Source organism: Capsella rubella, unplaced genomic scaffold, assembly GCF_000375325.1.
Source record: "Capsella rubella cultivar Monte Gargano unplaced genomic scaffold, Caprub1_0 scaffold_8, whole genome shotgun sequence".
Taxonomy (NCBI): domain Eukaryota; kingdom Viridiplantae; phylum Streptophyta; class Magnoliopsida; order Brassicales; family Brassicaceae; genus Capsella; species Capsella rubella.
This window is the reverse complement of record NW_006238916.1, coordinates 12,361,456-12,374,355: the sequence shown is the minus strand read 5'-3', so window position 1 is coordinate 12,374,355 and position 12,900 is coordinate 12,361,456. Positions and strand designations below refer to the sequence as shown.

The 12,900-nt window shown below is 34.4% G+C and overlaps 3 protein-coding genes across 3 annotated transcripts; 2 read left to right on the top strand and 1 right to left on the bottom strand.

Moving 5' to 3' along the window:
* Positions 1-4,431: 4,431 nt before the first annotated feature.
* LOC17877323 (succinate dehydrogenase [ubiquinone] iron-sulfur subunit 3, mitochondrial) lies at positions 4,432-6,008 on the top strand. The gene is made up of 5 exons (XM_006281529.2): positions 4,432-4,638; positions 4,745-4,860; positions 4,965-5,203; positions 5,445-5,654; positions 5,737-6,008. The coding sequence occupies exons 1-5, from the start codon at positions 4,461-4,463 to the stop codon at positions 5,921-5,923; spliced, it is 930 nt and encodes a 309-aa protein (XP_006281591.1). The 5' UTR covers positions 4,432-4,460; the 3' UTR covers positions 5,924-6,008.
* A 562-nt stretch (positions 6,009-6,570) lies between these two features.
* LOC17876764 (inactive TPR repeat-containing thioredoxin TTL3) lies at positions 6,571-9,282 on the top strand. The gene is made up of 4 exons (XM_006279666.2): positions 6,571-7,713; positions 7,797-8,165; positions 8,474-8,807; positions 8,894-9,282. The coding sequence occupies exons 1-4, from the start codon at positions 6,773-6,775 to the stop codon at positions 9,023-9,025; spliced, it is 1,776 nt and encodes a 591-aa protein (XP_006279728.1). The 5' UTR covers positions 6,571-6,772; the 3' UTR covers positions 9,026-9,282.
* Positions 9,283-9,437: 155 nt separating this feature from the next.
* Positions 9,438-10,332, bottom strand: LOC17876611 (PLAT domain-containing protein 3). The gene is made up of 2 exons (XM_006281868.2): positions 10,103-10,332; positions 9,438-10,015 (listed from the first exon to the last, which is right to left on the bottom strand). Exons 1-2 carry the CDS (start codon positions 10,166-10,168, stop codon positions 9,554-9,556), a joined length of 528 nt encoding a protein of 175 aa, XP_006281930.1. The 5' UTR covers positions 10,169-10,332; the 3' UTR covers positions 9,438-9,553.
* Positions 10,333-12,900: the final 2,568 nt, after the last annotated feature.

Below are 12,900 nucleotides of genomic sequence, written 5' to 3'. Positions count from 1 at the left end.
ACTTGAAACTTTGAAACGTGAAACTAGGGTTAATTACATTTTGGTGAATTAAAAGAGAGAGAAGGTTTGATACTTGATAGAATTAAGATATTGATCGTTCACAAGAGTTTTCGTAGCAGCCCACTAAACTTAGGGTACAGTAGTTTTTAATTTACAACAAAAAATTTCATAGTTTTTTATATTAGCCACATAATTTACATCTGCATTACCTTTTTCCATAAATGGTTTGTTCGAATGGCAATCGTCTATCAAAAATTTCTTTCAAAACATAAGTGATTCGCCTTGCGACTAGAACCAATTTTTAAAAGCATCAACAAAAAAAAGAAGATTATTCTATTAACTAATAAAATGAGTTTGATCATTATCATTGCGCTATCTTTTTAATGAGTGCTTCGAAATGTTGTTTCCCTATATGTGAATGGAATAAGAGGAATTGTAGACGGGTTTTACATATATTGACTTCTAGGGAAAATGATTAATTTATTTATTTAGTTAGGTTTTACAGATTAGAACGTTTATACAAACAAAAAAAGTATTTAAATTTTCTATATAGTATACACAATCAAATGGTAATATAGTTGAAACTATCACTCCTTTCTTTTTCTTCTCATACTTTCTTTTTAATATCTGATAAATTTCAGATTAAGCGATTATATGTTTTAAGATGTAAGAGAATGATTTGTTCGTAAAGTAGAATTTTAATGAGAGGCTAATATTCAAGAGTCGACGTCTATGTGACTATGTGAGTGTTACTATATATACGTAGATGCGTAAATTACATGTGAAATAGCAACATTTTGGTTATGTTTAACAGAGACATGTAACAGAAGTTGTCAAATGGAGCACAGCCTTTGACCCAGTCTACATTTTGAATTTTATGTTTCCTCTTATTTATTTTTTGTCCTCCACTCCTCCTGATTCAATCGTATTCTTGTACGTTTCTTCTATCTTATACAAGAGATTATATAATGTATAAGGTTTTTTCTTCTCTACAAACGCACTAGAAAACACATACTAAAATGTGTGTAATCTGAAAAATAGAAGTTGCTATTCTGAAACCAAACTATATTACATACGTCAACACAAATTTTTCATAGCCTTTCTTAAATAGTTACCGCAAAAAGCATATTGTCTTTATTTATAAGTACCCCTATTTTTACCAAAATGTAACACATGTTGAAAAAGAAAAACAAATAACTTGGAGTACTTTTTTTTATAACTTTTGTTTTTCACCCTTTTATGACATTAATAATTTAATCTTGGTCAAATACTAATTAGTTTGCTGTTGAAAAATTAGTCGGTTTTTGTTATATGGGAAAAGGGTGGTTTAAATATAATTTTCAAAATCAATTGATGATAATAATATCTTTCAAATCGTAATTTAATTAATCGTTTTCGAATGGTAGGTCCTTGTATATTATTATGATTGTATGCGACATACAGGCTCCGAATGGTAACCATACCGCACTACAAAACCGCACCGCAACAGTGCTGTAACAATGTCAAAATATCTACATATACATATATATCTATATATTTTCGCTACTATTTGAAACGCACCGCACTTCTCCCGCAGAAAAAACCGCAGTTACCATTCGGACCCACAGTTTTAAACAAAGCGGATAGATAATTCAAAACCGCGCACACCTACGAACGAACTATATACAGTTCAGAGGTGCAAAACATTTTCCTCTTACGTTACCAAAAGAAAAATAATCAAAGAAGCCTTTTTTTTTGTACTTTTAATAAGTTTCCACTTTTCTGTTTTCTTTTTTATATATTTTACAAATATCCGGTCATTACTTTGCTTTTTTCCTCAAGGATTCCGAGAAACAGCATTTTTATTTTAATTGCTTTTCATTTTATCACTGATTTGATTACTTATTAGTTATTACAGTATTATGTTGATTTATACTACTAGCTAGCGAGATAAATTAGAGGTGACTGTGTACTTGTTGTTGAGGTCATTGTCGTACTATTTCATAGCTGTTGTCTACTTTGCCTATATTTGCCTTTTTAAAAGACCATATCTTCTAGTGAAATCCCGAGATCTAGCACCTCTCTATCTTTTAGTTATTTTTTAAAAAGTTTATTTATTACTTATTTGTGCATAACTTTTTTTTTAATCTTTTTAAAAAAAATAAGGGTTGAACTTAAAAACATATCGACGAATATTGTCTGTCAACATACAAAAACATGTTGTTTTGAGTCATTAATTAGTTTCGAGTATATATATCTTTTTCCGGTGATACCATTACTTTAAACGTGTGTAAGCAACAACAAAAAAAAAAGAACAAGAAAAAACCATGTAGATGACATCTCAACTACAAATTATAGTAATAGTCAGTTGGATGACCAGCATGTAGAGATTGAGAAATCATGGGTGAAACACATCCTAGTGTTTTGTAAGTTAATAAGTTACGTTATAGAATGTGTTTTGATATGCTAAATCAATATAAGATTAGAGGCAACATCAAATACACATGTTTTAACATAAAATGTTAGGTTACATCTGAATCGGACCTTAAACTTTTTAACTTTTCTGGCGCTAGAGCGCTATCAAATCACTCACCTTATAATTATATATATCCCGTTTATTGGATTACTTTACCTAATTAAACTAGATATCCCTATATAGTAATCCATGAAATTTTATTACACAAAGTATATTATATGCTATTAAAAAAAAAAGAGTTAACAACAAAAATGTTTGGGAGTTGGAATGATGATAAATACCTATGATAGAGACCGAAAATAATATACCTATATACGGAAGCAATATACATACCTAATAAATACAAAAAGAAAAAAAAAAAAGAAAAAAAAAACGGTAGATGTAAGATAGTTTTCATAAAAAGATATCGTGACATGTTAGAAGATATTAGATTTGATTACACCTTCCACTCCCTAATAACACAATTTGATTTGATAACCTTTGACACTGTTACATGTTATCTTTTTATGGCCCCCTAAATATTATTAATTAATACGAAGTTAGTTGCTATTGACCGGACTTACACATTTCTCAATCTTTAATTTATTCAACCTTTTAACCAGGATTAACCATAAATGTATTACTATTGAAATATTAATATAGAGTGCTCAATATAATGTAAATAAGTCAAACTGTATATCAGTACAAGAAATGGAAAAGCTTATTTAAATATATTAAGATGTTTGATGTGCTATGTGTTTTTTTTCTTTCTAATATTATTATTCGAGCATTAATAATTATTTAACGTATATAAGACTATATTTTTTTATTTTCCTTTTCAAGAGAATTTTGTAAGCTGTTACCCACAGTTAATCAAGCAATTATAATTATATTTTATTCAAACACAATATATATATATTATATGCCTTTCCACTTATAAGAGTATTTTTTTTTGTTTTGTCCGTTAGGTTTTGTTGGTTTCCTCACTGGTTTTTATTCTTTAACATCCAATCAACTCGCTTGGAATGCATCATAAAATATATCTAAATTTACATAATTCGCATCGTCTCTTATAATTAACTTTATTTTTTGCGACTTGCGAGTACCACGCTGCTAATTAAAGAATTTGGAGACGATGCGAATTATTTGTAATACTAGTTTTTTTTAGTATAGTTTTATCATTACAACATCAAGGTTAAATAGTATGTATGTTACTGTTAGTGATTTAGCTGATAACACCATACACGTGACTCGTGAGACCACCAATTTAACTAATTATATTTTTTTAAACAGTTAATAATTATCTATTATACTTCATATAAACCCATATATTAATTCCACCCTCCAAAAAAACAAAGATCTACAGTGTTAGATTTGATTCCCAATGTAGTAAACAATATCTACTAATAGGTTAAACAAAAAAAAACTACATGTACGGCAGAATATTAATAACACCAATATCATATAGTATACAGTCATGATTCAAACAACTAAACATGAGCAGATTCAAACAAGAAGTGAGAATTTTCCAATGGAGAAGAAGGATGTGCGTGGATTGGTCAAAGGTGGTCCTGCTGCAGACAAAGAGACATGCCACGTGTCATATCTCTTGCAAGATCAATATGGATCGTTGACTTTTCTGTTGCAATATGTTTGTCTGGTTTTGTTGTTTATACGAAGAAGAAAGCTCACGATCCAATGCTCCTCTTTTTCAAACTAACACATTACACACCAAACTCCAAAAGACCTTATTTAGTACTCTTTATTATCGACCCGATCCGAAAGCCTTAATCACGATAAATACTGGGCTTTAATATGGGCTTTAATGACGTTTTTCAAAGATTTTGTATACACGAACACGTTGGCGCACACGTACCACTGGACTACATTAGTACATCCTTTAGGCTGTCCACGTGTCACCTCCATGCACTGTAGTTGGGTCTCTCTTTTCCTTTCTCACCAAAGAGGTTTTATTGAAAACGAATTCCGAACGATTTCAACGGCTTTTGATCATAGCAAACAGAGAATGTCTACTGTCTTGCGGATGCTGCGGCAGAGGATCTGCACTCCAGCGACGGAGAAAGTACGTTTGAGCAGTAGCCTAAGCGGCGGTGGAGATTTTCCCATCTTAAAAGGCCATAAAGCGGCTCAAGATTTGTCCAAAGATACTCTAATATCCCATGAAATAACAAAACATAAACAAGGTATGAATCAAGTTATATAATAGTCACAACTACTTACAAACTTGTTTTTTTTTTTAAAGCAGTGATTATTCATCGAATTACATATATCCGTCTGATTTACAAACAGACCAACACGAAGAAGTTAAGAAGGAGTTCAAGATTTACAGATGGAATCCTGACAAGCCTACCTCCAAACCATTTCTTCAATCTTTCTTCGTTGATCTGTCCACTTGTGGTCCCATGGTAATTAATTAACTCAAAACTGTTGATCAAGTAGTTCCACAGGATTAAATATTAGTATTAATTAATTTGGATGTGTTATATATTGTACTACTTGCTATATATAGGTTTTGGACGTGTTACAGAAGATAAAAGCAGAGGAAGATGCGAGTTTGAGTTACAGAAGATCATGTAGAGAAGGGATATGTGGATCTTGCTCCATGAATATCGATGGTACTAATACTGTCGCGTGTCTTAAACCCATAAACCCCAACACGTCGAAGCCCACCATAATTACTCCATTGCCTCACATGTACGTCATCAAAGACCTAGTCGTCGACCTCACTAACTTTTACCAACAATACAAGTAAGTTAAGCTACCTTCTTGAATCTCTTATCGATCTCTCTCTCCCTTTCTCTCTCCATGTTTTTTTTTGCATCAGTCTATGGATATGTTGACGCAAATTTCTGGAAAATGAGAGACAAATTTAATAACATATACGAATTATAATGTCTCATGATTTGTATGAGGGAGTCGCTTAGTGGTTATATACTTTACATTGCTGGGACTATATATACTGTGTTGTGTTGTGTCTTTGAAATTAAAGATCAATGGAGCCGTGGTTAAAGACGAGGAAGCCGCCAAAAGACGGACGCGAACACAGGCAGTCACCAAATGACCGGAAGAAACTAGATGGGCTATACGAATGCATATTGTGCGCATGTTGTACCACATCATGTCCTTCTTATTGGTGGAACCCCGAAGAGTTTCCAGGACCCGCGGCTTTACTACAAGCGTACCGTTGGATCAGCGACAGGTATAAAAGTTGAAGTTAAAACGGTTTTAAGTTAAATCCGGGTCCATAAACATCGTTTTTCGTTTTTCTTTGATTAACGCAGCCGCGATGAGTTTAGACAAGAGAGACTTCAAGCGATAACAGAGAACGAGACAAAAGTTTATAGATGCAGAGCAATCAAGAACTGTACGGCCACTTGTCCTAAAGGACTTAACCCAGCTAGTGCCATTTTGAAAATGAAGTCTAGGCATTTGTTCGCCGATCCGGTCGATAGAACCGAGAGTGTTTAGACTAAATTCATGATGCGGATCGGACAATGGCTCAATGTACTTTCTCTTAGGATTGTCATTGTAATAAGAGTTAAATGTTTTAATACGTGTCTCTCTAGCTCTATTCCTTTTATTGATACAGTATAACTCTTTAGAAAAGATCATCGAACACGTTTGTTACATGAAAGGAAAAGACGTGCTCTCCATAATAATCATATAATCTAAATATAGAATCTACTGAGAAAAACACGGATTAGTTTACGGACAAATCTCCCACTTTCTTTCTAAATATTCTCTTTCTCTTACAAGACCGAGTCAGCAGGCAACAATCATAATAATTATAAAAAAAAAAAAATCAAATAACAAAAAGAGTAAGAGCTGACAGAGAAGAAAATAAAAGATGAAAAAACAGAAAAGAGGAGAGAGGTGATGAACTAACCAATAATGAATCGGCCTCTCAATTTTCAAACTCACCACCAACTCATTTTGACATCGAATAACAAAAATGCACAGACATATATTTCCAGTCGTTACTTTTTCTTTTCTTTTTTTCACCTAATTATTAATTAGTCCCTTATTTTTATATTTCCCTAGTAAAACCAAAAAAAAAACATAATGACACATATTATAAAATTAATGACACCAACACAAAACACGAAACGGAAGAATCTTCGTTCTTCTTTACCGTCCGGCCGAGAAAAGCCTAATCACATCTTTCTTCTCTATTCCTCTTTTTAAACATGAGATCTCTTTCTTCTCATCTCCATTGATCTCTGTGTTTCAAATCTCACCATCATCATCATCTTCTTCTTCTTGTGATTTGTTCTTTGGGAGGGAGAGGGGTTTCCAATTCTAAGGCCGGTTCTTGAGATGGAGGAGAACACGGCGGCGGCGGCCGAGAGACGATCGGGTTGTGGTTTATTGAGTGTAATGTTTGGTAGACGTGGCTTGTGGACCAAGAAATCTACTGCAGCCGATAACGGTAGCCAGAAAAGCACATCTACGGCTGCAACCGCCACAAGCAACATTCAATTCACTAAATCTTCTGGCACCGAGTTGAAGAAGCCTCGCGATGATCAGAAGGTTTCCGCAGAGCCAGTCCAGAATAACAAGATCCAGAACCGACAAAATCAGAACCAGAGATCCGTGGTTCCGTCAAAACCCTCGTCAAATCAATACCCTAATAATCATCAATTAGGGAGCTACGAGAGTCAACAACGAAGTAGTTATAACAACAATAGTAATAGCGTTGATCCATATCGAGGAGGGGGACAGAGGAAAGTGCCAAGAGAAGCCATTGGTTTATCGGGTGAGCTTGAGAGCATGATCACCGATCATCAGAAAGCAAGAGGAGCCAATGGATTGGTTCGTGCATCTTCTAGCAATGTAATGTTATTTGGAAATCTTGGCAATTTGAATCAGACAGGACCAGTTACGGCGGGTGTAAATTACGGTAATAACAATGGATATGGCGTCAAGAGGACTACGATGGCTGCGGCATCGGTGACTACAACAAAAAGTCAAGATCAATCAGGATCTTTGTGTAGAGCAATCTCAACAAGAATGGATCCAGAAACGTTGAAGATCATGGGGAATGAGGATTACAAGAACGGTAATTTCGCAGAGGCGTTAGCATTGTATGATGCAGCCATTGCGATTGATCCCAACAAAGCTGCTTACCGTAGCAACAAGAGCGCAGCTTTGACAGCACTCGGGAGAATCCTTGATGCGGTTTTCGAATGCAGAGAAGCAATCAGAATTGAGCCTCATTACCATAGAGCACATCATCGGCTGGGTAACTTGTACCTCAGGTAATCGAAAACCCTCAAAAATCATAACCCTTTCTTAGTTTCTTATATCAAAACTATATAAATATCTTACAAATTTCTTATAGGTTAGGAGAGGTGGAGAAATCAATATATCATTTCAAGCATTCGGGTCCAGAGGCTGACCCTGAAGACATTGCAAAGGCGAAAACCGTACAGACCCATCTCAACAAGTGCACAGAAGCTAAGAGATTACGAGATTGGAATGGTTTGATTACAACAACAACAAACACAATCTCTTCAGGAGCTGATGCAGCACCACAAGTATATGCATTGCAAGCAGAGGCTTTGTTGAAGACGCATAGACATCAAGAAGCCGATGAAGCTTTGTCTAGATGTCCTATTTTTGATGTGGACACCAGTACTAGGTACTATGGACCCATTGGTTATGCTGGTTTCTTGGTCGTCCGTGCTCAGGTTCATTTAGCCTCTGGCAGGTTTGTTTGTTTTCTTCTTTCCAGTATTGGTTTATTATCTACTAACCGCTCTTAAATTTTATAATTCCGGTTTTTTGTATTTTTGCTTGTTTTGACCCGGTCAAATTCCAAGTTTCATATCATAAATAAAGTACCGATATCACATTTAAAGGATCGGTTTACTGTTACACGTTTTGGTTTTCTTGTTATAACCAGATATATATCTAGAGTTATACTGTATTTATATAACTTTCATTTTAAAATCCCGGTTCGAAGTTATGTGCGGGTCTTCAATTTAAAAATACCGGTTTAATTTTTGATTTTATCAGGTTCGACGAGGCGGTGGAGGCGATTCAACGCGCCGGCAAGCTGGACGGGAACAACCGAGAGGTGATCATGGTTTCACGGAGGGCACAGGCGGTGACGGAAGCTAGGTTCAGAGGAAACGAGCTGTTTAAAGCCGGGCGGTTCGAAGAGGCTTGCGCCGCCTACGGCGAAGGATTAGACCACGATCCACGAAACTCCGTTTTGCTCTGCAACCGCGCGGCTTGCCGGTCAAAATTGGGTCAATTCGATAAATCTGTTGAGGATTGCACGGCGGCTCTATCCGTACGTCCGGGATACGGCAAGGCTCGGCTCAGAAGAGCCGATTGTAACTCGAAGGTAACAAATAAAAAATAGTGGGGTCAATTGATAATGAATAAGAAAATTTGGGACTCTATCGTAATTATAAGTAATTGCGGGTGCAGATCGGGAAGTGGGAATTGGCGGTGGGAGATTATGAGATATTGAGAAAAGAGACGCCGGAGGATGAGCAAGTTACTAGAGGACTATCAGAGGCTCAACAACAACTCATGAAACGCCGTGGACAAGACTCTTGAGAATTTTCCGGTGATTTTTTATATGCAGGACTGAGAAAAACACGGCCGGAATATTCTTCGTTCGATTTTATATTTTTTGGGCCGGCGAGCGACAACTAAATGACAAAATTGTGTGAATTATTTAATTTCATATTTTTGGGCTTGGATGATCAAAACTGTTTGTATAGGAATGAGATTGTGGGGATACTGTATTTAGCTTTACAAAAGAAACAAAAATTTGTCCATGGTAACTATAAAAAAATTTCAAATCAAAAAAGTTTCCGACAGAGTGAAGAACACTATCATATTTTCACTATTATTTCTTAAAACACATTTCACATATATTAAAAAAAAAACTTTTATTTAACTTGCTCTCCATATTCTCATATTATATACATTGATCACTCAAAATGTCAAGCATTGCAATACAAAATAACACATCTATTTTCATTTTCTTTATTAGAGAAAATAAACACCCACAAATTCTCAAATCGCACACGGAAACGTTACATTTTGACCCCAAAGTAATGAATAAATAACAATCTCGCATTACATCAACGTGGTCATAACGACTCGCTGATTCTTGACCAAGTCCGAACAATGGTTTCTAATCGCCGACAGCTCATACGGCGAAGCATCACGAGCCAGCCATTGTTCCACTGTAAACTTCTCCTGAGAACAACTTTTCCGACGGCTCTCACTCATCGTCACTTCCACGTAATTGCAATACCAACCGTGATGATCACCCGAGCCATCGGATGTCAGATTCATCGCACAAACCGGACCCGAGAGACAAGAACCTAGACCGCTGAAAATATCGAGATTGCCCCTCTCGAAGTAGTCATGAAATGGACCCATTAGACCTCCCCATGACACCAAATCGGAGATAACTGCGTCTTGACCGTAACTGTCGTAAAGACGGAGGCTCATCACGGAGTCTGTACCGGCTTTCCATGCCGTACCGGTTCGTATGTAAACCGTGAACACGCACATGTCTTCATCATTGTCCAACTAATTAAAATAACACATTAATATCATTCAAATGTAACGATTATACGATTTGTGTGCGTACTTGCATGTTCCAAGGAAGTGACTTACGGCGATTGCGACGGCGGTGAGGAGGAGGAGACTGATGAGGAGGGTGGAGCTGCCGCGTGACATCATGGTCTTTTATATCTCTTTTTGGTTCGTAAAGCTAAAATTGTATGAAATTGAGAAATGTTGAAAAGCTTTGAAATTTATGGTAAATCCTTTACCTGTGTCACTGTGTGGCTTGAGAGATTGTACAATAATACAGTTTATTAATAGTTTATGTGGAACTGTGGATATTCCGGTGGATTAGCTATATTCAGTTGCAAGTACCAATGACTTGTTTGATTTTTTCCAACTGATGTTTTTATTTTATTCTATTTTGTCAACTGCATCCCAATCCTCAAATATTATTGGGCTTCTCAATTGATATTGGGCTTATATAAACCCATATCAGAGTGGGTTTTGTTTTGGACTTTACGAGCATAGTGTTGTGTCTTATTTTGTATTTTTGGTAAATGTAATGTCTTTTAAATTACTAATTAGTCCATTTAAAAAAAATCATTTATAAATATAATATTTTCCCCAAAAATATTATCAGCTATATAAACATAGCAGCATATGCCAATATTTGTCAAAGCATATGCTCCTGTATGATTTGCACTCACAAGATGCTCTTAAGATATTAGTAATTGTTTGTCAACATAAAACATTAGTTTATTTACCAAACGAGTTTCTTATTTCGAAATTTTATATGGCCTCATTGTCACATATATTCGTTGATATTCCAATTGAAACCAAGTTGGGGTGTGCAACTGTGTGCATCCACCAAATTACAGGGCCTAGATTAATTTGTCCCAAAGAGTCCCAAAGCACATCACATTTGATTATTTTTATTCGAATGCTTTTTGCAATGTTTTCTTTATGAAAAAAATAATATATATAGAAAACTTCGAAGAGGTGATTTGTGAACCGTTGAGGATTCCATCAAATCAGAATCTGATATCATTTTCAAGACACCCACTTGTTAATTATACAACGACGACCTTGGAATAATTTATAATGTTGGAAGACAGAAAAAAAAAAAAAATGATAATGTTCTACTCTTAATCAAAACCAAAGATCTTCTTGTTTTCTTTTTCAATTAATTTACTTTTATGATTTTCGTGGAATATTCTGATTTTCTAAAGAAAATTAGATGCTAGCTATTTTTAATTACTTTTGCAAACCATGCGGATTTAGGCGTGAGAATGTTAGATTTGTCTCTTTTATTTCAATACAGTATTTCACTTATTTGTGATCTATCTCGCCGTCTTCAGATTCTTAAAGGTAAGTTGGTTCTATTTGTTTTCCAATTTATTAATCAAGCACCGATTATTCTTAATTTTCTTACCTTAGTTAAAGACATTGTCTCTACTTAAAAATATAATTAATTATATCCAAACCTCATTCTTTTTTTAACTACTGTGGTTATAAATGTTAATTAGTTCTGAGATGTTTAGTTTAATAGTGTTCTTTGAATATATGAGAGCTTGTTGCCAAAAAAAAAGAAAAGAAAAGAAAGATAGATATAGCCTTTATTATTATAGAGAGGACTAGAGAGATGCTGCCTCATCAGTTCATCACCCACGATAAGTCGATAACAAAAAAGTATATACGATAAGCCGATAATTTTCCTTTTTGGTATATAGGGGATAAAATGAAAAAGACAAAATTATGAATAACAACAAGAATAGTAATAACATTGTGTGTGTGTGTGTGGAAGTATGCATTTTTTTTTTATCATAGGATAAGGCCACTATGTAAAAGTATTTGATTAATAATGCGGGGATGTGTCGATTTTTTATCATTAAGTTTTGATTTGTTATCATCACTAATTAGTATTAAGTAATCCATAAAGTTTTTTTTGTTTCTTTCTCTCATACCCAAAGGGATAAGGGGTTAATGACTACTAGTGTATATGGGTTATAAATTTTCACATTTTCACCTATGTGTTCAAATCATTGGGCTCTCTGTTTTGGTTAGCTGAATTTCATATGTGATATAAATATTTTGACTGAAAAAAACAAATGACAAGAAAAAGCAACTCGTACAGTGACAAAAGAATCATCACACCTTTTGTATTTCAATATACTTTTTTTCTCTCTCTCATTAGCAGTGTATGTGTGGGTCGACAAATAAGTGGCAATTCATTTCCCATCCTCTCTTTCACTTTGCAAAAATTTACAGAATTAATAAGTGGGGAATTATAATAACAATCTTAAAAAAACATAGTTAAAATATATATATATATATATATATATATATATATATAGATTGTGTATTAAAATTAGGTATTAGACTTCTTAAAATAAATATGATGATTGTATACTTAAAGTTAGTTTGTCTTTTAGTTCAGTCCACTAATAAAAAATAAATCCAACACTGTTTTGATTGTACTAAAAGAAATTCAAATGATGTTTAGGAAACAAATAACATAAATAGATAATAAGGTAATGGGCCAGTAGTGGGCCAGGAAGGATTCAGAAAGCGTAGGAAAGCCGTGGGGGGATGACAAAGTGGGCCCATATCCACGACCGAAAGTAACCGTTTTTTTTTTTGGTTTTGTGTAAAAAAGGCAGCGATACCGTTAGGCTTTGGCAGTTGGCTTCCGTTTCTTTACCTTTCTACTTTTTTCTATTTCACATCATCATTCGCTGATATTTAGAAATAAATCTTGATTTATTAATTACACAACGAGCGTTTTTATATACCCAAAAAAAAAAAGCTCAAGAGATACGTGTGTATATATATATATATATATATATATATATATATATATATTTATGTAAAACATAATTACAATTCTTCAAAAATCTATTTTTACA

Bases quoted from the DNA above. Each gene is read 5' to 3' on its own strand.
- LOC17877323 (XM_006281529.2), top strand. From the start codon at position 4,461: ATGTCTACTGTCTTGCGGATGCTGCGGCAGAGGATCTGCACTCCAGCG. The intron at 4,639-4,744 runs GTATGAATCAAG...ATTTACAAACAG, and splicing joins AATAACAAAACATAAACAAG to ACCAACACGAAGAAGTTAAG. The intron at 5,204-5,444 runs GTAAGTTAAGCT...TTGAAATTAAAG, and splicing joins AACTTTTACCAACAATACAA to ATCAATGGAGCCGTGGTTAA.
- LOC17876764 (XM_006279666.2), top strand. From the start codon at position 6,773: ATGGAGGAGAACACGGCGGCGGCGGCCGAGAGACGATCGGGTTGTGGT. The intron at 7,714-7,796 runs GTAATCGAAAAC...AATTTCTTATAG, and splicing joins CTGGGTAACTTGTACCTCAG to GTTAGGAGAGGTGGAGAAAT. The intron at 8,808-8,893 runs GTAACAAATAAA...TTGCGGGTGCAG, and splicing joins GAGCCGATTGTAACTCGAAG to ATCGGGAAGTGGGAATTGGC.
- LOC17876611 (XM_006281868.2), bottom strand. From the start codon at position 10,168: ATGATGTCACGCGGCAGCTCCACCCTCCTCATCAGTCTCCTCCTCCTC. The intron at 10,016-10,102 runs GTAAGTCACTTC...TATTTTAATTAG, and splicing joins TCACCGCCGTCGCAATCGCC to TTGGACAATGATGAAGACAT.